This window comes from Actinia tenebrosa, unplaced genomic scaffold, assembly GCF_029948245.1.
Source record: "Actinia tenebrosa isolate PJP-AT-01 unplaced genomic scaffold, QUT_ActTen_1.0 PGA_scaffold3__52_contigs__length_22856419, whole genome shotgun sequence".
Lineage (NCBI taxonomy): Eukaryota > Metazoa > Cnidaria > Anthozoa > Actiniaria > Actiniidae > Actinia > Actinia tenebrosa.
Genome location: NW_028292580.1, coordinates 18,579,608 through 18,603,625, shown reverse-complemented (window position 1 = coordinate 18,603,625; position 24,018 = coordinate 18,579,608). Strand labels below are relative to the sequence as shown.

The 24,018-nt window shown below is 39.7% G+C and overlaps 2 protein-coding genes across 2 annotated transcripts in view; both read right to left on the bottom strand.

Moving 5' to 3' along the window:
* LOC116297198 (protocadherin Fat 4) overlaps window positions 1–18,859 on the bottom strand; it is a 34,281-nt gene extending 15,422 nt beyond the window's left edge. The window contains exons 1-19 of the mRNA XM_031705380.2: window positions 18,548–18,859; window positions 17,668–18,055; window positions 14,906–15,043; window positions 13,747–14,310; window positions 12,852–12,977; window positions 12,103–12,236; window positions 11,186–11,346; window positions 9,404–10,302; window positions 8,315–8,638; window positions 7,610–7,724; window positions 7,000–7,174; window positions 6,497–6,596; window positions 5,977–6,291; window positions 4,783–5,384; window positions 4,328–4,638; window positions 3,895–4,135; window positions 2,904–3,495; window positions 1,570–2,481; window positions 387–1,451 (exon numbers count right to left, since the gene is read on the bottom strand). Coding sequence (XP_031561240.1) covers window positions 387–1,451; window positions 1,570–2,481; window positions 2,904–3,495; window positions 3,895–4,135; window positions 4,328–4,638; window positions 4,783–5,384; window positions 5,977–6,291; window positions 6,497–6,596; window positions 7,000–7,174; window positions 7,610–7,724; window positions 8,315–8,638; window positions 9,404–10,302; window positions 11,186–11,346; window positions 12,103–12,236; window positions 12,852–12,977; window positions 13,747–14,310; window positions 14,906–15,043; window positions 17,668–18,034 — 7,141 coding nt within the window. The 5' untranslated portion in view covers window positions 18,035–18,055; window positions 18,548–18,859. The remainder of the gene's footprint in view (window positions 1–386; window positions 1,452–1,569; window positions 2,482–2,903; window positions 3,496–3,894; window positions 4,136–4,327; window positions 4,639–4,782; window positions 5,385–5,976; window positions 6,292–6,496; window positions 6,597–6,999; window positions 7,175–7,609; window positions 7,725–8,314; window positions 8,639–9,403; window positions 10,303–11,185; window positions 11,347–12,102; window positions 12,237–12,851; window positions 12,978–13,746; window positions 14,311–14,905; window positions 15,044–17,667; window positions 18,056–18,547) is intronic.
* A 2,849-nt stretch (window positions 18,860–21,708) lies between these two features.
* LOC116297168 (uncharacterized) overlaps window positions 21,709–24,018 on the bottom strand; it is a 31,512-nt gene continuing 29,202 nt past the window's right edge. The window contains exon 6 of the mRNA XM_089036081.1: window positions 21,709–23,969. Within this exon, the coding sequence (XP_088892207.1) occupies window positions 23,626–23,969 (344 nt within the window). The 3' untranslated portion in view covers window positions 21,709–23,625. The remainder of the gene's footprint in view (window positions 23,970–24,018) is intronic.

Below are 24,018 nucleotides of genomic sequence, written 5' to 3'. Positions count from 1 at the left end.
TCAGCCCAATTCTCCCGACCACACATTCATTCACAGATATAAAGGCAAGGTAATGCTTCCGACCACCACCTTCCGCAATCCGACCACCACCTTCCTCGATCCGACCACACGCTAACATACAAGGGTAATGGTAAGATGCTGGTTCCGACCAGCCCAATTCTCCCGACCACACATACATTCAAAGACATAAAGGCAAGGCAATGCTTCCGACCACCACCTTGCTCGATCCGACCACACGCTAACATACAAGGGTAATGGTAAGATACTGCTTCCGACCAGCCCAATTCTCCCGACCACACATTTATTCACAGATATAAAGGCAAGGTAATGCTTCCGACCACTATTTCCCTCGATCCGACCACACAATACATATGCATCGAACTTACCAGTATTGTTATCAATAGTAAACATTCCGTTCTGGTCCCCACTTGTTATTCTGTACTCTACTTTACCAGCGTCGCCAAGATCTCGGTCAACTGCAAGAACGTCTGCAATTATTGACCCAACGGCTTCATTCTCACTTACATTGGAATAGTAAGGCTGGTTTTCAAATCGTGGAGCATTGTCATTAACATCTTGAAGTATCACGTGAATGGTTACTGGCTCGGATGTGAGTCTAGGGTATCCGTCGTCTGTAGCGGTGCATGTGAGGGTAAAGCTTGGCGTAGTTTCTCTGTCCAACGTTAAGACATTTCTGATTATTCCTGTGTCTGATTCTATTGAGAAGAACCTTGTTGGTAACATGGAGTAGGAAAATTTTGCATTGTTTCCTAAATCACGATCACTTGCAAAGATCTGGGCAACAATCGTGTTGACAGTGATGTTCTCTGGAGCAGTCACGGAATACGAGCTGTCATTGAATGTTGGACGGTTGTCATTGACATCGGTGACGTTAATGGTTACTATGGCAGCGTCAGTGCGCGCTGGTGTCCCACCATCTGCTACAACAACTTGTATAACGTATTTATCTTTGGTCTCCCTGTCTAATGGCTCGGCTGTCGATATACTTCCGCTTGTTGGATCGATATTGAATCGGTTGCTGCTCGGGTAGCTGGAATTCAGGGTGTATACAAGGACACCAAATGGATCTTTGTCAGTAGCAAAGACTCTAATAACTTCAGTTAAATTGTTTTCCTGTACGCTCGCGAAATAGGCGCGTTGTCCAAAGAGTGGATCATTATCATTGACATCAACAACATCAATAATGACGCTTGCATTAGTCGTTCTTGCACTATCACTTGCGCTAATTTCCAGTGTGTATTTGCGCTGTTTCTCGTAGTCTAGAAAGCCGGACGTCGTTATCAGACCGCTGCTGGGGTTAATTGAAAATAGACCTTGGGTGTTACCGCTGACTATCTGGTAACGAACAGCCGCGTTTGCTCCGAGATCAGCATCGGTTGCCTTGACAACTACCACACTAGATTGCCTTGGAGCGTCTTCGCGAATGTTAACTGCAATAAAAATATACGAAGAAATGTGGGACACATTCAATGGCATAGACAAATATGAGCACTGATTGGCTGAAAGATACAGTAATGAAATAACATGCAAGATCACGTGACTATTCACCTCGGTAAATGCTTTTTTCAAAAGCAGGAGCGTTGTCATTGACGTCATCAACTCTGACGGTAAATTTTTTGTCAGAAAACAAGACTGGCGAGCCTCGATCAGACGCTCTGATGGTCAGTGGATACGTTGCCATGGTTTCACGATCGATTCTTCCCATGACAGTAATAACCCCAGTGCTTGGATTGATAGCAAGCACATTTTGTGCTCCTTTGATAATCGAGTACACAATCTGAGAATTACTTCCCACGTCAGCATCGGTTGCTGTGACAACACCTACCAACGTGTCACGTGGTACATTTTCCTCGACACTGAATGAAGCATTTTGATTGGTGAAAACAGGGGCGTTGTCGTTTTCGTCTATAACGGTTATGGAGACGGAGGTCGATGAGTTTTTTTTCGGGCTTCCTGAATCAGAAGCTGAGACTGTCAAGTCATAAGAGGCTATTGTTTCCCGATCGATTAGCCTTAGGACAGACAGCTCTCCAGTGTTCGCGCTAATCCCAAAGGTATTGTCACTGTTACCAGACGTTATGGCGTAAGTCACCTGTCCGTTGGTACCTTCGTCGGGGTCAACAGCACGAAGCCTTAAAACAACAGAATTGAGAGCCGTGTTTTCGACTAAAGAAACCGGGTACAAATTCTGGGCAAATCGTGGTTTGTTGTCGTTCTCATCCTTAACTTTCACCGTCACCAAGGCAACTGAGGATTGACTAGGCGTCCCGTGGTCCTTTGCTGTCACATACAGCTGGTATGCTTGCTGTTGTTCTCGATCAAGGGTAGCGAGTGTTGTGATAAGACCTGTTGTTGGGTCTATTTTAAACTTGGTTTTATCTCCTGACGATATCTGGTATGTTATCTCGGCATTCTTGCCCAAGTCACGATCCGTGGCAAGCACTTTCACTACTGTTATTCCTGAAATGAATGAAATATTACTTAGTTTTTCATACCCACCAACTAATTCTGGAGTGAAAACATTAGGAAAATATTTAGGTTAGGTGGCGCCATCACGTTAAAAATCCTTCAAATTTTAAGCCTTTAAATTTGATCGAACTGTAAAACAACCTGTGGCCTGATTACTGGTTAAATTGGAATTTAGTGTTAGGTCTTGCGGAGGGAAGAAAACTGAAATATCCGGAGAAAATCTCTTGAATTAAGAGAGAAACATTGGCCACTAACCAATAGTGTGCATGTAGCACGAGTGATAGGGTAGCATGGGCTCCAGTGGCTGTTCTCGTCTCTCAAGGAACATGAAAGCAGAGGTGATGGAACTATCAAGAGTACTTTCTTTTGTTTTAATTAATTTAAAGAAAATCATTCCCTTGTCATCGCCTTACCTGCCAGTTGATTTTCCAATATCTCGACGGAATAAGAATTCTTCTCAAAAGTTGGTTTATTGTCGTTAACATCAAGAACTTGAATAGTCGCATTGTTACTAACAAACATTCCACCATTGTCTGTTGCCTTGACAACCAAGGTGTAATTAGCAACATTCTCTCGGTCTAGTCGCTTGGCAACGCTAATAACACCAGTCTGAGAACCAATGATGAACGCGCCCCCGATATTTCCTTTGATTATATCAAATGTAAGTTGGCTGCCATCGGAGTCGGTGGCATTCAGCTTAACAACCCTAGTTCCTATGGCAACATCTTCAGGAATGGTCGTTATTTGGCCTGTTGAGTCGAACGACGGGACGTTGTCGTTAACATTTATGATTGAGATGTTCACCTTAGCTGTGTCCTGTTTCGGTGGGTTCCCAGAATCGTTTGCAGTCACAGTCAGAAGGTAAGAGCTAGTCGTCTCGTAATCAAGTGCGGTGAAGGACTTCACGAATCCCGTGGAATCGATGGTAAAATTTTCGCTTCCCTTTCCAGACAGACTGAAAGTTAGTTTAGCGTTTGCCCCCTCATCACGGTCTACAGCTTTGACCTGTAATAAAAATAGAGAATAAAGTTAAGGAATTTTTTTGCATGAAAAAATAAAATACAAATAGGATTTAGTGCCACCAAATTTCCGGATTAGGATTCTATTGACGAGAGCGTCAAGATCCCATACTCTGAGTCTATAAGGCCAGCCATATCGGTGGTGTAAAGCCATTCCAAGATAGTTAAGAGACAAAGACATAGCGGCCATGTTGGTGGTATTTAACATTAAAAGCTGAGATTCTTTTTTGTTAAATTCCACTAATATGGCCGCGATGACGTAACGCACAAACAAATAATTGTCAAGTCAAAGGCTTTCTCTATGCGAAATTAGTATTAAGAATTAGGTCGCATGATGAGATGAGAAAATTTCAAATGGCATGCGCAACACGCATATACCACTGACCTGCAATACTGAAGACCCAATTGAAGCGTCTTCCCTGATCTGTCCATAAAATATTTCGCGTTCAAATGAAGGAGAATGGTCATTGACATCTTGGATTACTACTTGTATATTGGTGCTGGTTGACTGTGGTACTGGTTTTCCAGAATCTTTTGCTTGGACGCTCAATGTGTACTGTGCTGTCTGTTCTCTGTCAAGAGATTTCTGTACGGAGATGACACCAGAACTGGGATTTATGTTAAACCTAAAATGATATTTAAAGTAGTATGCTTTAGTAAGACAAGATAAGAATATTAGGCGTAGGTAGTATAGTAAGTAGAACAGGCAGGCAGGCAGGCAGGCAGGCAGGCAGGCAGGCAGGCAGGCAGGCAGGCAGGCAGGCAGGCAGGCATGGGAAGTGCTTCAATCTAGGCAAGACAAGAAAACATATACTCACTTTTGTTCACTGTTTCCTTGTAAGATACTGTAAGTAATCATCCCGTTGGGACCATCATCTGCATCTACTGCTGACACCCTACCTACACTCGTCCCGAAACTGGCATCCTCTTTTACTTCCATTCTGTAAGGAGCTCCAATGAACTTAGGTGGATTATCGTTCTCATCTTGCACAGTTACATACACAGTGACCGAGTCAGTGAAAGAAGGGCCAGAACGAAAGGTCTTTCCATCACTTACCGTCACTGTTAAACGGTAGCTTGCAGTACTCTCACGGTCAAGTGGGGCTGTCGTGGTAATTTCACCAGTGTCCTAAATCGAGGAAAAAAGTAAAGCAGGGTTTTAGGATTTATCTTTTCTGTGGGGGTACAACTAACCGCTTACTGACTGGTTGTTGTTGAATAAGTCTACTTTTAGGAGTGCCACTTGAACGAAACATTAAAGGAGTTTACTCACCGAATTAATAAGAAACGTTCCATTTCCCCCAGCAATTGTGTACACAAGTCGACCATTAGCACTCGAATCGGGATCTACAGCAGTAACATAACAAACAGTCGCACCTTTTACCATATTTTCTGCAATGCTACAGTTGTACATGTCTCGAGGGAACTTTGGAGGATTGTCGTTGACGTCATCCACAATCACCTTGACGACAATGGACGTAGACATCGGCGGTGAGCCGTGATCAGAAGCAGTCACCGTAAGGGAGTAACTAGACTTGGCTTCGTGATCTACCTTTTTTGATAACGTAATCTTTCCAGAAACGGGATCGATGTTGAAGACATCAGTACTTCCAGAATAAGAGATTCGTGCATTTTCACCAGAATCGCGATCTGTAGCAGTCACCTGCCCAACAAGGTATGCTACAAACTGGTCCTCAGACACGTGGAAGGTATATGGACCACTAAATACCGGCGTATTGTCATTGACATCAGTCACGTTGATCAAGACTTGACAAGTTGAGCTCAGTGGTGGAGTCCCTCCATCGCGGGCTTTGATGGTTAAGATGAATTCTTTGGTAGATTCACGATCCAGGGATGAGGACACCTTAATGGAACCTGAAAAGCAATAAAACTACTTTGAAGACACCATTTATTTCATGGGAATAGCCCACCTCCGAGATATGCTTCGCTTGTCACACACAAAGGTTTCAGTATGAGGCTAAATGCTAAATTAAATTAATTCTTACCGCCAGTCACGAATGACTGAGCATTTGGCTCGCAGCCTCATACTGAAACCTTTGTGCGTGACAAGCGAAGCATATCTCGGAAGTGGGCTATTTTAAACGCTAACGGCATTTAAAATATGGCGTTTAGTGCCATATTAGACCATGAAAATGTACACTGACATGAGTACACGCTGGGCCTTTTCAACGCGACAGCCATGTTGGCTGCAACAACCCCTGATGCAGTAATATGCACCCGTCAGTAACGCTTTGAACAAGTTTTAATATAGATAGGTAAATGAGAATTAAAGCATGGAAAAAAGGATACGATGGAGAAATAAAAATATCAAAGTAAAATACAAACGGATAAAGCTTCCATATTTGTTGTCAAAGTAAACCAAAATGGCGTCTATGACGTTACATACAAAATGCCAAAAAAAGTACTATTCAAAGTCCAAAGCATATCTAGATACGAGTGTCTGTACCTGTGCTACCATCGATGGTAAACTTGTTCCCAACATTTCCTCTCAAGATACTAAACACCACCCGACCAAGTGGTCCAGAGTCCTCGTCTGTCGCCGAAACATCTTGCACAGTGCTTCCTATGGCAGCGGCTTCAGAAACCTTAACGTTGTACCTGTCCTGACCAAATATGGGCTTGTTGTCATTGACGTCTTCAATGGTTATTTTAACTTGTGTTGTATCAGTTTTGATTGGATTTCCCTTATCACGTGCTTCTACTTTGAGGTCGTACCGGCTGCTGGTCTTGAATTTTGGAGATTTCTTTATCGTTATTAGCCCTGTAAAATAATAAATATTTCATTTTACGCACACAGGGCTTTAATAAATGATCCATATGTCATCACATGACATTCCCTTGAGAATTGTTCTTTTATGCCGAACATGTTAAAATATTTACACATGAAAGAATCAACTCCCAAGAGTGGCGTCACATGGTCTGAAATGTGCACGACAAACAACGAAGCTAAAAAGGTTTGACGTTACCTGAATTCAAGTCGATTGTGAATGTATTCTCAGTGTTGCCGTCTATTATGGCATATTCCACTTTGCCATTGGCACCTGAATCCCGATCTGTAGCAAGTACCTGGTAAAAAAAAACTTTTTAAAAATCTATTCTTTTAGAGAGAGAAAGAAAGTGGTGATGGTGGTGGTGGTGGATAATGTTTTTTTAGTTGAATTGTGATGCTGTATTAATGGACCCCTTGCAGCACGTTGGAATGCAACATAGCAATAGGTTTCCAATTCTCATGAGAATGAAATTCTTTTGTTTTGTGATCCAAATTGAGCTGCTTTGACGTCACATGCAAGGGATCTATAGTTAAGCTTGCAAAATAAAGCCTAGAGAATTGAAATTTTGCTCTAATAAATGTTTAGTCGCTTAGCATATAATGGCCGTCATCAAGAACAGATTTTATCCCTGTCCCATGGCTTTTTCATAGTTCTATATACTTCTACCATTCGACGCGATTCCATTCAATGGTTATTACCTTGACGACGCTTTTACCGACTAGCGAGTTCTCTTTTACTGTAGCTCGGTAAACTGATGATGCGAATATTGGAGAATTGTCATTAACGTCTACTACATTGATTTGCACATTGGTAGTAGACGATAACGAAGGCAAGCCTCGATCTGACACACCAATCACAAGGCGATACAAAGTCCTGTTGTCAAGGACAAAAAGAAAGAAAAATTTAATACAAAATTTAATTGCTTTTCGTTTCTTGAACTTTCTCTCTTATATTTTCCTCCCACCCTCCCTTCTTTCGTTTTCTTTTTTTTCTTCTTAGTTGAGAATTTTTTAAACACTATTTTTGCCATTGCAAATCAGTAGAAAAAAATCGTCTCTTCTTTCCTTAAAAACAACTTACTTTCTCAAATAGTTCCTTGTTGTCGTTGTTACATTCATAATAAATTTTTTTCGTAAGCGCGCGCGAATTTGTTTAATTAAATGCGCGCGCACATATGCCATGGTTTGATCGCGTTTGTCTTAGTCAATTGTAACGTTTTTCATTTCCCTGAGGATGGCCGAGTAGGCCGAAAGCACGGATCATATTTTTTAAATCTATGGTTGATTAAACAAATTATTATGAACTTACCTTCTTTCACAATCCAGAGTGTTGGCCAACTTCAAATTACCAGTTTGGGATTCAAGATCGAATGTGTTGCCCAAATTTCCACTCACGATATAATATCTGATGTCTGCATTGATACCTAAAAGATATAGAAAAATTGAACACGCGAATTCAGGATTGGGAAGCAAGTATGCACATTGCATGACAAAACTGTATACCTTGAAAAAATATGTCAAAGTAATATATTGAAGAAATAGAAAAAGCGCGCGCGTGCTGTGTGCTGTTATAAATCACGCGGGATAGGTAGAACACGAGAGAAGTGTTTAGAGAAGCACGACGCGTAGCGGAGTGCTTCTCGACACTTCTCGAGTGTTCTGCCAATCCCCAAGTGCTTTATAACTCCACACAACACAGTGAGCAAGTTTTTTTCTTTTATAAAATACAAGGGCGCGTTAGTGCCGTGTGCTCTCATAAAGCACGTGCTCCCAACCAATAAGAATGCGAGATTTATAGCAGTTATTTTATGAATAGACATCAGACCTCTTTAGCTTGGGCATAATCTTTTCCCATAGTCATTCTCTCGAGAATAAGATTCTTTGTTCGAGTCGTATCAATATTCATGTGCCTTCTTATGCACAATCGATAAACAAAGAAATCATACTCTAGGGAATGACACGTGGTCTGAAATGGGGAACATTCGCCCAAGCTAAAAGGGATTATTACGCTAACCTATATCAAGATCTGTGGCGCTCAATGTGGCAATAGTTGCCCCTGTAGTGGTATTTTCTGATACGGAGAAGGAATAAGCGTTCTTGATGAAATTAGGTTTATTGTCGTTGACGTCCAGGATATTCACAGTGACTGACGTCTGTCCATGATGCTGAGGATTCCCGCCATCTACGACACGTATGGTTAACTGATATGATGACTTTGTCTCGCGGTCAAATGTTTGTGAGGTCTTGATGATGCCCGTGTTGGAGTCGATGGTAAAGAAGCTGGTATTTCCACCTTGTAAGCTGTAGGTAAGTTTACTGTTGTCACCTATGTCGGCGTCTGCAAGACGAAAAAGAGAGAAAAATATGAGGCTAGAAAATGGTCAAAAAGTGTAACACATGATTGGGACAGCCATATAAATTGAGAAAATATCAACAAAAAGCCAATATACGACAAAACAAACAGGCAAGCATACGTATGGAAGGATGGACAATGAACAGGCAGAGATCTGGATACTATTAGACTTATAGAAAATTGAGTGTAATAGAAATGAGCGAAACAAAATACTCAAGGAGTCGACTGACAAAGCAATTAAAAAAATTTTTTTTTTTTTTGCGTTGATCGAGTTACTGTGAGTTTAGATAAAAAGAATGGAACAGAAAGAATGAAAAACTGGGCATTAAAACAACGACAAGAAACCTGAAAAAATAGAAGAACAAAAATAAAAGAAAGATGGAAAAACGAAAACAAAAAAAACAAAAAAAAACAAAAAAAAGAATTAAAAAAATCAAAAAAAAGATTGTCATCACCAAAGGCGAAAAGCGATATGTCATTCCAAGATCCAAGAATAGCTGGAATGACTTGTGTTTCTGCTTCTTATTCTCGTCAAGAACATGGACCTAAGTGTTGAGACTGGTTCAATGTTCCTTGTATTCAACGAAACCATTTCCATGTCGGAATGACCTATCGCTTATCGCGGTCTTTGGCGATGACGTTTTTTTTAAATGGGTGTATACATATATTCGATAGTAATACTGTGTACAGCAAGACAAACTATTTACATCAACAAATAAAATACTCCATACAGTTGTCAATCTATCTTACCTATTGCTACCACCTGCATCACAGTACTGTCTCTCGCAGCATTTTCGTACACAGATGCTGTGTATCTTTTATAAGGAAATGTGGGATAATTATCGTTATAATCGGTTACTATAACACTGACAACAGTTTGGGTGGCCAGAACTGGGGTACCATCATCACTGACAGTCACAAGAACACTATAAACAGGCTTAACCTCACGATCCAATTTCTTTCCCAAAGTTATTCTTCCTGTTGTGTCTATCGCAAAAACGTTGTCCTGAGAGTCTAGCATCTTTAGTTTGTAAGTCAGTCTATCACCATCGGGATCGGAGGCATTAAGCGTGCCAATATAGGTGTTGACTTTTTTCGATTCATTGACTCGGAAAGAACAACGGGAACTCTTTGCGCAGGCATCATTAAGACTTGGCCTTTCATTTACACTTAAGATTCGAATCTCTAGGATTGTTTTAGCTTCGTTCTTTCCGTCTGAGGCTCTTATTTCTATACGATAGAGATTGTTCGTTTCAAAGTCTAATTGTTTTGTGGTCGTGACGACTCCATTAGTATCATCGATGGAGAAGGTGTTAGATGTATCATTGATTCTATAGGTCAACATATCATCCTTGTCATTGTCAGCCGCCGTTACCGTGGTAATAGATGTCCCAATCCTTGCATTCTCTTTCACGTCTGCTTGATACAGCTTTTTTGAAAATTGTGGAGAGTTGTCATTTGTGTCCTGGACATTGACAACCACGACTGTTCTTCCTTTGTGGCAAGCCTTGTTGATGTTTTGAGCCAAGACTGTAATCCTGTAAGTTGCAGTGGCTTCACGGTCTAGAGTGTCTGCTGTTATAAGACCTGTTTGGCTGTTGATGTGGAACTTTCCCTCGCTGTTTCCATCAGTGATTGAATATCTCAACCTAAAAATGATATTCGCATGTTAGGATTTTTGTCTTGAGGATAAGAACATATATTGTATTCATGTTTCTTCTTATGCGCAACTAGAACTGTTAAACAAAGATATGATGCTCTAGGGAATGACACGTAGTCTGAATAGACCCCTTGCAATCGCATTGATTTTCTAGAGGAATTGTTCTGGGTAACAAAACAATTGCTGGTTTTCACATGATGTCATCAAAACATCAAAATCTAAACTATAGATCGTATAAAGACATTTCTCAAGTATGTTTTAGAAGTCAGTGTTATAAGTCACAAGAAAAAATCTCATTTCGATGTTTAGTTCCCGAGTTATGAAGGTTGAGTTTGTGTCACGCAATACCGTCACGTCTATCTAAATAGCGATGAAAATATTAAAATAATTTACTTTAGTTGAAAGATTTTCCATTAGACACGTTTAAAATGTCTATTTAAAGTATGTGTAAGTGAAAAATAGCCAAACATGTTCCATATTCCATCATTTTAAGCCTTTGGAGTTTCGTCCGCCATGATGGTTTTCCACCTTGGGACACCAAGATGGCCGCTCCATACATTTAACCAAAAATTTCGTCATGTTTACTCGCCTATAGTTCCGCAACTAAATGCTTTACAGCCTTAAAATTTGGCCAGTATATGTAGTTTGGACCGCTTTACAAGAATATAAAACCTCTATTTCATTATAATGCCAATTTACGCTTTTGAAATTCATGATGACGTAGGTGAAAACCAAGAATAGGGGGGTAATTGCATTTGTATTTTCATGTTAACCTCGCATCCACTATATTTTGGAGAAGCCTCCATTGTATATAGGCATTTTCTTGTCTATTACGATTCGGGCACAAGCTGATTAAATTAACTAACTCTTACCTATATTTAGTAAAACTTGAAGCAACTGTTTTTACTTTTTGAGTTCCAGGAACTTCTTCATCTGGGTTGGCTACATAGCTGTCCTGGCTGAACAGGGTATCCCACATGGATAATTTAAACTTGTTGCTATTCATCTGACCTTGAACTGCTACGTAGATAATCTGCAATTAAGTGACAGTGAGGTAGCGTGTATCCGTTAAATTCGTTCGTTAAATATGCCATTTGCTTGATGGTGGCACTGAACAGCCAATTTCGCATTCTATTCTTTTTTGCCATGTGATAATAATAACCCATTTAATCGCAATATAGTGCGCAAACCGGAGGACCCATAGGAGCACAGGAGAGAACCAACAAAGTACTTTATTACCATATACCCTGTGTAGCCCTCTACTCCTTTCCCAATCTACCCACACCGGAGGGCCGTTTCACAGGTTAACTAACATACAACAACAAGTCCGGCAGGACTCGAACCCCTGGTTACTACAGGTGATTTCAAAACACAGGTGATTTCAAAACACACAAGAAGCTAGATAGGCATGTATTTGAAATGCATGTTGCATGATTTGAAGGGGTTTGGGTATTTTTGGTTGTACGAAAAGATAACGCGTAGAAACTGGTACGAGTGTAAAGGCTGTTAGTCACAATAACAACAGCAGTGCAAATTAATCACAAAATTAACCATTTTGAATCGCACTGTTTTTGAAGAACAAAAAAATTTGCACAAAACATAGCATTCAGATCACAGAAAAAGGAAGCAAAAGAAAAAAAAAAAAAAAAAAAAAGGATGGGGAAATTTTGAACTCTTTGAAAACCCACCCGTTCAATTTATTCCAAATAAAACCACATGTTTTCCAATACAATTTAGCCTCCTCTCACTTCAATTACTACTATTAATGTCATGTAAATCAAATACTTACGGTAGTGCTGCTACGAGCAGAAGTAAAGTTAAGCCGGATTGATCTCGGTGATGTGTTCAATTCGTTCTTTTGAGAGTGAGGATCCATCGGTCCTGGGTTGGTGGTCGTCAGGGAAACGTACAAATGACTGATACCTGAAGAAAATGGATCAAAATCAGTCAGAAACGTAGTGTAATGGAAGGAGATAGATAACTAAACACCAGTGCGAGATCTTGAAACAAAACAATGTTGAATGGCATCGTAAATGGCATGGCCAGAAAAAAGAAACAAGCTTCCTCCCCTCCTCCCCATAAAATTCCTCTAGTCAAATGATCGGAATAGCAATAATGATGACAATGTGGAGATGATGTCTATGATAAAGATGCATGATGCTGCTGCTGTCACAGCTTCTGATGATGATCATGATGATATTGACTGAAGATGATGATGACGATGATGATATTAGCTGAAGATGATGATGATGATAATAATAATAATATAAATAATAATGGGATTAACAGTGGATTCATCAGAGTGAAGTTTTCGCCAATATGTGAAGAAGGTGATGGTACGTTATGATGATGCTTATGATGATGATGACGATGATGTTCTTGTCACTCTCCCGTCAAAATTTAGTACGTTTAAGAACGTGCAAAAACTCAGGTCTTCTGGACCAAATTACAGACATTTCAAAAATATCGATACTGAAATATCAGTTCAGCTTTAAACCGCAAATAGCATTTCCTTAACAGCAATGACAAACACTTTACCTTCAATGTCTTTAACCTCGACGGAAATCCCGCCAGTCACCGACTCGAACTTGGTTTTGAAGTACAAAAAGGATCCGCCTTCGACGCTTGATGTGGTATCATCACAAGATGAAACTGTGGCCCCCTCTGAGAAAAAACACGATCAGGTGAGTTGATTGGTTAATCACTGAGCTCGTGCGGCAAACATGCTCGTGCGGCAGACATCAAATCGTATGGACAGTTGCCAGGTTGGTTGAATCGAAAGACATGTTTTGAAAAAAAATTTCAACCAACGTGACACTCACATGCATCTTCAGTGTGAGTTTATTGGCTTATGCTTATATACACCAGGTATCCCAGGTTCAGGGAGAGAGCAACATCACGTTGTTTAAGGGGAAAATGAAACATCCTTAGTACGTACTATGTCACATTTAGCTGGACGTTATTTTCAGTGTGTTTTAACGTAGTTGCAAGCGTGGTCGTCAATCCATGGAGATACCATTGTGATGTAACCGGTTGTAGCTCACACGCACTGATAACCACTCTTTGATAGTTAAAGGAAATACAATGAAACTACCTTACACAACAATGTAAACTTTGTCGCGTTTAGAGCCGGAAGCACTGATAAAACTTTATTGTGTAACGTTAAATTATACTAAAGTTCTTAAAGGAAATAACGATGCAGCTATGCTGAAATAAGATCCAATGCTCCCCCACCCCCGACCCCCAAATAAGTGCATCATTCTCTTATTCTGTCATAGTGAAACATCTTCACTGAACCAAGGGATGAGGTTGACATCCCGAAACGTCTGGTTCAAGAAATAAAATCTAACAGGTGCCTTTTCTTTTCTTTTTCTATTCTTCCATTTTCTTCACCCTTTTTCCCTAATTTCCTAGGTTTGTTAAAGTTTCTTACCGTCACAAGACACAGAACTCAGCTTATCCACCCAGCTTGACAGATCATTAAAGTTGTCCAACGTGAAGACATGGGTGCTATCAGGATCGGTGGCAATGTCATTCAGCTCTCTTTCATTGTAATTCCCAACACCAATACAAAACAGATTCACTCCTTGGTTCTTGAGTGCATTGGCTGCCGTTTTCACTCCCCAGCCATTGGAGTAGCCATCAGTCAGTAACACTGCGACCTTGGGAATCCCTTTATCAGGCCTCATTCCATCTACAGTGTTGAAGATATCTGTTCTAGTCATTTCCAAGGCATCTCCAGTGTACGTCCATCCAGCTCGGTATTCAATTTCGCCGACTGCATTCTTGAGGGAGGTTTTGGAGTAGTGAGCCTTAAGGTTAAATTCGACTACTGGCCAGGATGAGTAGGTGACGACGGCCACGTGGGTGCCAGTAGTACCAATGTTGAAGAAGTCGATGATATTTTTAACGAATGTTTTGATCTTTCCAAAGTTGTAGCTTCCCACACTGCCTGATGTGTCGAGGATGAAGGCAAGGTCTATTGATGTCTGGCAAACTGAAAAAAAGATGGAATAGTTGGTTAAGAAGGGCATTTAGTTTTGAGTCTTTGTTATTTGTTAATTTACATCGTATATAATGGAAGTCGTTGTCCAATCTCTACATATGATGTTTATGCTCATGCTCTAAATCAGTGTAAATTAGGCGTTAATGCATGACAAAGATTAAGAAAAAACAGCAAGAGATGAAATGATCATCTCAAGTACACGCGCGCCTCACCTATGGGTTCTCGGGGAACCGAGAGTAAAAAACTTGAATCAAGGGAGATACCTCCTTCCTTCACAATTCCGATTCAATCTCTGTATGAGTAAGCCGTGCCCTGACTTTGATCAGATCAGAGATTGTAATTTCAGAGTATCGATAAAATTTGAGTTTTTTTTAAAAAGTTTTATGCAACCTAAAAGTAGACTCGGTTATCTATTTATGGGCTCATAACATTAAATTTCTTTTCTGACACCTGTCGGAAGAGAGCTGAAAAGAGTCTGTGTTTAACTAGCTTATCTCCATTCTCGCGTGTTGCAAATGAGAAGCACTAATTCTCAGTTCCTCGTTGCTTTGCCACCAAGCAACCCAACTATCACCACCCTACTCACCATCTCTTATCACACTCGCATGAACGTAATTGTTTCGGGTGTACTGAATCCAGTCAAATCCCGCCTGCTCGGCCAGACCTGCTAGTTCTCCAAGTTTTCCTACGTCGTTGTCATCGACTACCAGCCGTACAGCTCGGCCTAAAAGGGATAAGATCGTACTGAAAATCAGGCTAAACAATTGATGGGTTGCAAGCATTCCCAAGAAATCTAAACGACAAAAACATGGCGGCCATTGTGGTACCATTAACAATGGATGCTAATGAGAAATCTTTTGTTAAACGGTACCAACATGGCCGCGATGACGTTATGTGCAAACGAAGAATATAGTCAACATTAACATTACTAATTATATTGAGTATTTTCGGTCAGGACCAAATTCGTACCAGAGCCTGCGTTTCTTCTGGGTGCGGCGAAGTACGAGGGCTCAGGCATAATCAATTATTGGCGCATGCGCAATTTTCGGGAAGCGAAATCTAACCAATGAAAGTAATCAAAGTGAAAATTAAATCTAAGTAAATATCAAAGTAAAAAATCAAAGTAAAAATTAAAAATCGGGGAAAAAAATTTTAATTTTTGGCAGGCCGTATTTGAACGCATGCGCTCTTATACCGAAAGTCCAAGAAATCCTGGTCTCAAAAAATGGATTACGCCGCAGGCCAGAAGAAACGCAGGCTCTGGGTACGAGATTAGTCAGGACGGAGGGCAGAAAAATACCTCTGCAAGCAGGGATCGACATTAATAGATGTCATCACTATAGCATAATAACAATAATCATTGCGCGACTCGTGTCTTCACATGAGATCACGAGGAAAAACGTAACAGATTCTGTCTCTGTGGGACTTCAACTTCAAACACATTTTCTCATTGTCCTCGATCAGACATCGTTAGGATAAATGGTTCAATGAATACTATTTAGTACCCGTTCACTCATATTGGCGAAAACTTCAATATACTCGCATTGTGACGTCTTGTTTCAATGCCTGCGTACCAGGGGGCAAGACATTTATATCTTTCACCTATGTAAGAGAAATAGAGGTTTTGCACTATCATGTGACGGCAGCCATGCTAGATGGCAGGAACAATACAATCGTCTTGATGAAAAAGAATTCAATAAGCCTGAAGCGAGATGACCTTGTACCCCCGACTCTATACCATAATAGTTTTTAAAATTCTTCCATATCAAAATTTTTGATTTCTTAGAGAATACAGGAACAATAGTCATAATTAAAGAACAAAAGCAGTGTGAAAAGGATTATGGTCTAGAGACGGGGGTAAAACGTCATCTCGCTTCAGGCATATTCCAGAGAGTAAAGCTACTAAATTTGGGATTTTATTGTTCTGCCATCTAACCACGGGCAGTCCAAGCTGTATTATGGGCACCGGCACGTGATGGTGCAAAGCCTCTATATAATGATATGGTCTAACAGGAGGTAGCCGCGAAGGGGATGGGGAATAGTAGCATCGTTTAAACTGAAGGGTCGCCTAGTTATCAGTCGCCTATCTGAAAGGTTAAGAGAAAGGAGTGAATCGAATAAACTCAGTAAGGATGAAATGCGAAGGCAATCAGTGGTCTTTCAGCCTAGGGGAATCGATCGGGATGGTCACTTTGGTGTTGGCATGTCGAAAGAGAATATGGCTATGATCCAATTTTGCGCCTATCGTTAGATGAATCAGCTAAAGCCAACAATGAATCGAAAGGATACAGACAAGATCACGCCAAACAACACGAAAGTCCAAACGCTTAAAACTCCAAAGTTGTGAAATATCTGGTGTTAAAGTCCAAAAATGATTTAATGAGATTGATTCACATTTTTGTGTCAATCGACGCTTGGTATAATCTCGTTAGTAAGACAAATACAATCCAGTCAATCCAGATCTAATATGATTAATAGTCGATTATGGTCACAGAAATCCAATTAACACGAATTGTTCGAACTAAAATGTTTACTTTCCAATCGAAGGGCTTAGAATGTTCCTTACATATAATATGTGCTCAAACAGGTGATGTTGACTTGATCGCCCGTGCTTTCAGATGTTTTTTTCGTCGGCTTATTGAGCAACAAGATCAACAGAAATCGTCATGTGTATTCTACGTTCTATTTTAAGACTGTTAGTTTACTAAACATTACGTATCCTTCTTGCTAGATCAAAACCACGAATTTTTTTCGTAATTCATTAAAAACTCTTTAGAAACTTTGGAAACTTAGAAAATGAAACCTCAATCATACGAAACCAAGCAAACAATGCAAGACCTTCATCTAAGGTCTTTAAGAAGCTCTCGTGACTTATGGATGTTGTGGTTTAAAACCCAAACCGAAATTAAATAAAGCTTCTAGCTAAACAAAAATTATTTCTACCTCATCTTTTCAGCAACTGAAGCGCTGAGTCAAAATATATCAAAAACAAGATAAATAGATTTTTTCAAAGAGGTCATATCAGGACGAAAATTACCGACCCCACTGGGGTGAGGAAAGAAGAAGCTGATATAGTTATATAATTTTGAAGAGATTAACTATGTCATCATCGTCATCATTAATTTTATTTGGCACATTATGTTGTCAATGATTTTATTTCCATCGAAAGTTAAACTGCTTCAAGCTAAGAAAAATTCTAAAAAAAGATTTTTTGATAAAATCAGGGAGCTTGAATTTTTTAAATAAACTCTTTTCAGCGCTGTAATTACAATTTTTTTAATTTGCAATGTTAAAAATACATCATATTATAAAATTTAAAAAATATTTCAATTTTTTGGAGGACAATACCTTCATAATGGAGGGAGATAGTTCCAGGAACAACTGTGTCTGTCCATGCCTTGAGTACCTTCACCTTTCTTCCACCCCAGCGAGCCGATACACGAGTAGCAAGAACATCTAGCTTGCTCTTAGCTCTGGCAGTCATTCGTCTCGAGTCATCGTTCAGAAACACAATTTCAGAGTTTGTGTTTCGAACTAAAATTTTACGGAACCTGGCAGAGTTCCTTTGAATTACATCCCTTATGTTACCACAGGTTGAAATTTCGTCTTTCCCAGCTGGATGAATTTCTCCCCGGTTGAAAATCCTTGCAGCGTAAAGAGTCTTGATAGAAGTAACTAGAATCAATAAGCGGATAAAAGGCGCTGAAGGCGTCATGTCTGAGGCGAGAAGAAGTATCTGCAAGAATATGGGAAGCAATGGTTATGACTTTAAAATAAGAGCAATTTCGTAATGTTGATTGTGCATGCCGAGTTCGAGCAGTAAGAATGATGACAAGCAATACATTCAAGATCGATGTCGTGCCAGCTCCTCAGAGGTGAAGACGTATGACATCCGATATGCCAAACAAACCCCGGGCCAAGATTTTTTTAAACTTTCGGAAGACCAAAAAGTATCAGATGAATCCACCATTCCCCAACACATCTAAAATAAAACTATTTCTAAAAAATAAAAGATTGGTATTTCTAGACCAAGAGCGAAAAATCTTAAAAGCGTAAAATTTTGTTGAAGGGATTGGCCACAGCACGTTTATGATTGCATTGCGCAAAATAAAATAAAATAAATAAACTGGCGCTACAAATAAGTGTTCTACAATACGAGAATCAATAGCGCTATTTGCGCTTAGAATTAACAAGTGTATGGCTAGCAGTTCTGCTCTGTTTCACGTACCTGTTGTGGCTTCGGCCGTTGCCAGAGCTTGTTTAATCCTGATATTCCTGGTCGTGCGATTTTAAATGTGTTCAAAATATTGGAGGCGTGTCTTGTGTTATGCAGTGAGTTCAAAGAACAACCGATATTGACCCTAAAATGATGTCACATCCGGTGCTTGTGTATGCCATAAAAGGAAAAGGGGACATTATTGTCTTGGAGTGCAGACCGTGTGACCGACTCGTTTAGTGACAAGAAGAGATAACTAGCTAAAAAGCAGTGACATCTAAGTATTACTTTCATGTCCTAATATGCTAATAAAAACCTAAGAGTTATTTATGGGTGATGATTAGAAGATAACAAGTGGTGTTTGGGTTTTGAAAAGTGAATAATTGACCCTAGCAGGTGTAATAATAATTGACTAACAATAGTTTGTTGTATGGATTGACAGTTTTGTACTCTGCTGTGTTTCCAAAAGTGCAGCACACTGGATCTACTATACTGCACCAGTGTTTTCTAATCTTTAGTGACTTCTTCATAAGAAACTGCTTTATTTGTCAGGCTAAAGTGGTACTTATACTGATATAAAGTGTTTATATCAATTGATCGAAATTTCAGTCTTGAGGAGTCTTAATCCGCAGTTTATTTTATGTAACTGAAGTTTCGAAATTTGGAGAAGCCGAGAATGACAAAAGTACGTGTCAAATGCCTTGCTTTGCTAAGTTCTCGAGCTTAGGAACACGGTGCACGGGCTTCAGAGTTGGAGGTCCACGGTTCGATACTCAGGATTTCCACGTCTGTTTTTACTCTCTCTAATCTGTGCACTTCCAGCTTCGAAAGAAAAAAAATCCCAGAGCACTGATGGAGAGAGGAGGTAAAGTGCGCACCGTCGGCTTCCATTGATTGCAGTTGAATTTCAACCGAAGGAAACATAGCACTTACGCGCGTGTTTACGATCTTTCGGCTTACTAAGGCTGATGTTGTGAAGTGAAGGTGTTGCATCGGAACCGTGTAAGGGAAGGGTGTATTTCACAACTTCAGTATCAAAGTTTTTTTTCAACTTTAATTGCTTAAGCAGACTTGAACGTAATTGGTAAATACTTATAATTTAAAAATGGCGCAGTACTTGTCAACACATTCTTGAAATAAAGATTGACAACACTTGTCCTATGATCACTGCATCATTACGAATAGTTTTATCAAGACATATAACTCAGTGTTTGAAAATTCGTAACAGCTTCGCAACAGTCTCGTTCTAGCAGGTTTTTCCCTCTCACAAGAACCGAAGATGCATTTGGACGTAAATGTTACATTAAAAGGAAACCCTGTTGGAGAATGTAACCCACAGTGTTCTTCCTGGTTGACCTTATATCGTGTGTGCTTTCTAGATGTGATAGTCAATTTTCATTTTCGTATGGTATCTGTAGTCGTCAACTGAAGGAACTTCCGCATTCTCAACGCCTAAGAACACTTCGAAATCAATTATAATTGGGTAATTAGGTATGAAAACAGGTAAAAATCAATTGCGTCAAAAATAGTAAGTTACTTATCAGTTGGGACTTGACTAAACGAGGAAGTGTACTAAAGGCCCCGTAACTAAAGAGGCGCTATTAGGGATCTTAGGGATCCGGGATACCTGAGGAAAAAAAAAAATAGGGATACGGGATACTGAAGGGAAAAGCTATGGGGATACGGGCCACTCGAAACAACCGTATCCGAAAATGACGTCATCAACATTGTGTAAACTTTGGGGATACAAAGCCTCGTAATAGTCCCCTTAACAGTTCCCAGCGCCATCTTGAAAGGTAGCCGTCTTTGCATCGAAGCGAGACGAATGGTGAGCTTGCAATGATAGAGACCTTCTTTTCACACCTTGGACAATTATTCACATGTCTCTATCATTGCAAGCTCACCGTTCGTCTCGCTTCGATGCAAAGGCACGGCAACCTTTCAAGATGGCGCAGGGAACAGTGAAGGAGACTGTTATGGGGATACGGAATATTTACAGTAAACATTAAAGGGATTTGGGAAATCAATAACCTCTCTAATTGGCCTCACTAAAAAAACATGTGGCTGAACCACGGTAAACTGTGGCAACAAAAGGGGAAGACCAACTTGTGTCTAATCAAAAGATTAGTAACGATAGAAAAGGGGAAAAGATGTTCTGGCCTCTATTTTATTAAGCTTTATAGCTGTTGTATCACAGCGAGAGACAATCACAACAGAGCTAGGTTCAAACTAGGTAAAGCGCATGCTTCATGGCCTGAATTGGAGTAAGAAGTTGATTTTTGTGGAGGGAGGAAAACCGTAGAACCCGGAGAAAAACCTCGAAGTACAGGAGAAAACCAACAAACAACAACATACCGAGACCGGTAGGACTCGAATACAGGTCGCATTGTTGAGAGGCGGTGTGTTAGCAGTGCACGCCACCCGTGCTTCCCTAATGATAATTTTGAAATAATGTTGTGGTTGAGTCGGTTGGTTAATACGTGTAAGTCTCAGTTTATGTTCTGGCGGTTTGACACTAAGAACGTAGATAGCGCGTCAATTGTGGTTACATTGCGTTGGAAGCTACGCATTGGGGATTTACCTCAGTCTCAGTGCTAAACTGAGACCACCAACGCACTGGTCTAGCTTGGTACAAATGAAACCTTTTTCTGGTTCTTTAATAATAATATTAATAAGGATGATGATGATGATGATGATGATGTTGATGATGACGATGAAGGTGGTGATGTTGGAGATGAAAGCGATGATTATGATAATGATATAGAGATTATCTTGTTTGTATCGAACTTAGTAAACCAAAATTCAACTCGATCGGTTGTCGGAATCGTAAAACTGCAAGTTGCACCTCAATTCAAAGGCGAGCCGGAAACAGGATATTCAATATGTAACTAGCCGCATGGCGACACACGCTTGCTCGGCTAATTCCGGCGGTCAGATTGCCATTGTCCCATTAGCAAGAGAACATAGAAGTGTGGCAAAAAATGTTGACAGTTAAAAAAGGCCCTGTTTGCTTTACATGGAACTGAAATATCATTCGGCAATTGAAAATGAAATTAAGAAAAACAAGGATTTCACTTCTAGTATAGTTTCTGCGGGAAGGCTACCCGAAGTTTCCCAGAGTGCAATATTCGTACTGTCAAATGATGGTTAAAGATCTCAAACAAAATACCAGATACTCAAAATTTTGTAATTTATTTATATGATTTACAATCAAAATATTCGTTTATACAGGAGTATGGAACTGATAAGTATAGAGTTTGCAAACGTTTTTATTTAATATCTACAAGATTCTTACTTTCTGACAATATTATAAAAAAATCTATCTAAAATCTAAAGTACTAAAATAAACAAAATCATTGCTTTGGCTTAAATAACTCTATCAAAATCACACGCGGAATCATACGTTTTGCTGTCACCACAAAGTAGATTTTGGTGTACGTCCATCAAAGTGTTTCCATGACAACCGTTAGGCACGCCCTTTTTTTTTGCGTTTCCCGAGAAAGTCATGGAAACACTTTGATTGACGTCCACTGAAGTCTACTTTGTCGCGAAAAAAAAAGTCATCAAAGGTTTATTTATAATGGCGACAACTTTAGATCATATTCTACAGAAAATCTAACTTTTTCAAAGTCAGTATCCATGTAATTGCTATAGGGATAACCTTTGTGAAGCAAGCATTCCCTGATACTATTGATAAACTGGACAACTCTCCCTTCCAATCTACATAATAGCCAGTACATATAGAAGCTATACACCCCTTGCATGTGACGTCAAAGCAGCTCCAGATCTGGGGGACAAAAGAAAAGAATTCTAATCTCATGAGAATTGGAGCCTATTTTTTTGTCCCTCAGATCGAGCTGCAATCCAAAGTGCTGCAAGGGGTCTGTTGTTAACAATATTTCCAAAGCATATTCACATTTCATGATTGCGACTAATGTAGTGTATTAGCCAGTGTGTATGAGGAAGAGTGGGTCGATTTGGCATTGCATTGCATTCTGGGACTGTTTAAGGGGACATATTTCCAAGAAGGCATCTATTTCAATTGTCGTCCCCTCAAACAGTCCCACAATACACTGCGAGGCCAACTCGACCCAGTTTACCCCTCAACCAAGGAATGACTAACATTCCATGGATGTATGGATTTGTTGCTATATGGATATTCAAAGTCCTTATACCGGACAGATAGATACCATAAACTGACATTGTTATAGAAGACTGGTATAATACAGTCAATAATCCGTAGAACGACACTTACTCGGTAAATAATAAATTTTATGAAAATAATATAACATAATTCAGTTGGATATGAGAAGCGTAGAAAACGTAATTTTGTATAGCAAGCAAATGTAAAAGTGTAAGGCCATTTTGGCTATTTCTTTTTCCTTTCTGTCACTTCCTTTCCATTTTTCATATTTTACCAAAGTCACAGCATTCAATAGCCGGTCTACGTACGCGTAGGTAATGCGTAAAGGAAGCGAAAAGAGGCAACTTATTCCATTGTTTTGATCATTTCTCATTCTCTTTTTCTATCTTCCACTTTTCCTTTACTTTTCTTGGAATAATATCGAAAAGATCCCTTCATCAGGAAAATGAATGTCAAGCAATATATTAAGCTAATCAGCTCAAAAATCAAAAGACAAAAAAAGTAACTTAGTTTATAAAAAATATATACAATTCAGTACTGACAAAATATACTTCTAACAATGAAAAACCTATATTGAACTATGACAAAAAAGGCCAAGTTTTATAAAATTAGGTGGCCCTTTTAAGAAAATACTATCTGCCAGCCATATAAACCTTTGAGTTTGTTTTGCAAGTTTTTGTCGTTATTGAATTTTTTTGATACACTAGTTTCTGCACGTGTATGTCAGCCATGACCCCATTGCCTCCTTGACTGGACTAGGTCAAATTAGTTGGAGGAGGGTTTGGGGACAAGGTGTATGCATTCTAACCAGTCTTTGTACAAATTTCATAGTTGTTCCACTAAAATATCAATGACACGAAAATCATTTCATTTCTTTTCCTTGAAACCCTGTTTCCTATTTTACAAACCATTCAATCGATTCACCTCGTGGGTACGCCTAGAAATTCTAAGAGCCAACTTGACTTTTGTCGTCTACGTTTGGCAAGATTTTCGGCGTTGCCTTGTCTCTTCTTTTTTCGTTGATTTCATCCCCAAACTGGTAGATGAGCTTTTGTCCTATGACATGTCTGATTATTCCTCGCTCATAGTAATAACGAATAGCACGGCTCATCTTCTCGTAGGTCATGTCATGGCGGTTCTTCCTTTGACCCCAGAGTTTGGCCACTGCTTTTGAATCTACAAGGCGAAACACGCCTTCTTCACGTGATACCCACGTGATGTACTTTGGGCTGTATGCCTTGTTGTCAACAATCTCTTCCAGAAATTCCCACAAGTGAATGGTTTTCTTGACTAAAACAATAGAAGATTAGACGTTCAGCGGGATAATATTAATCTAGGA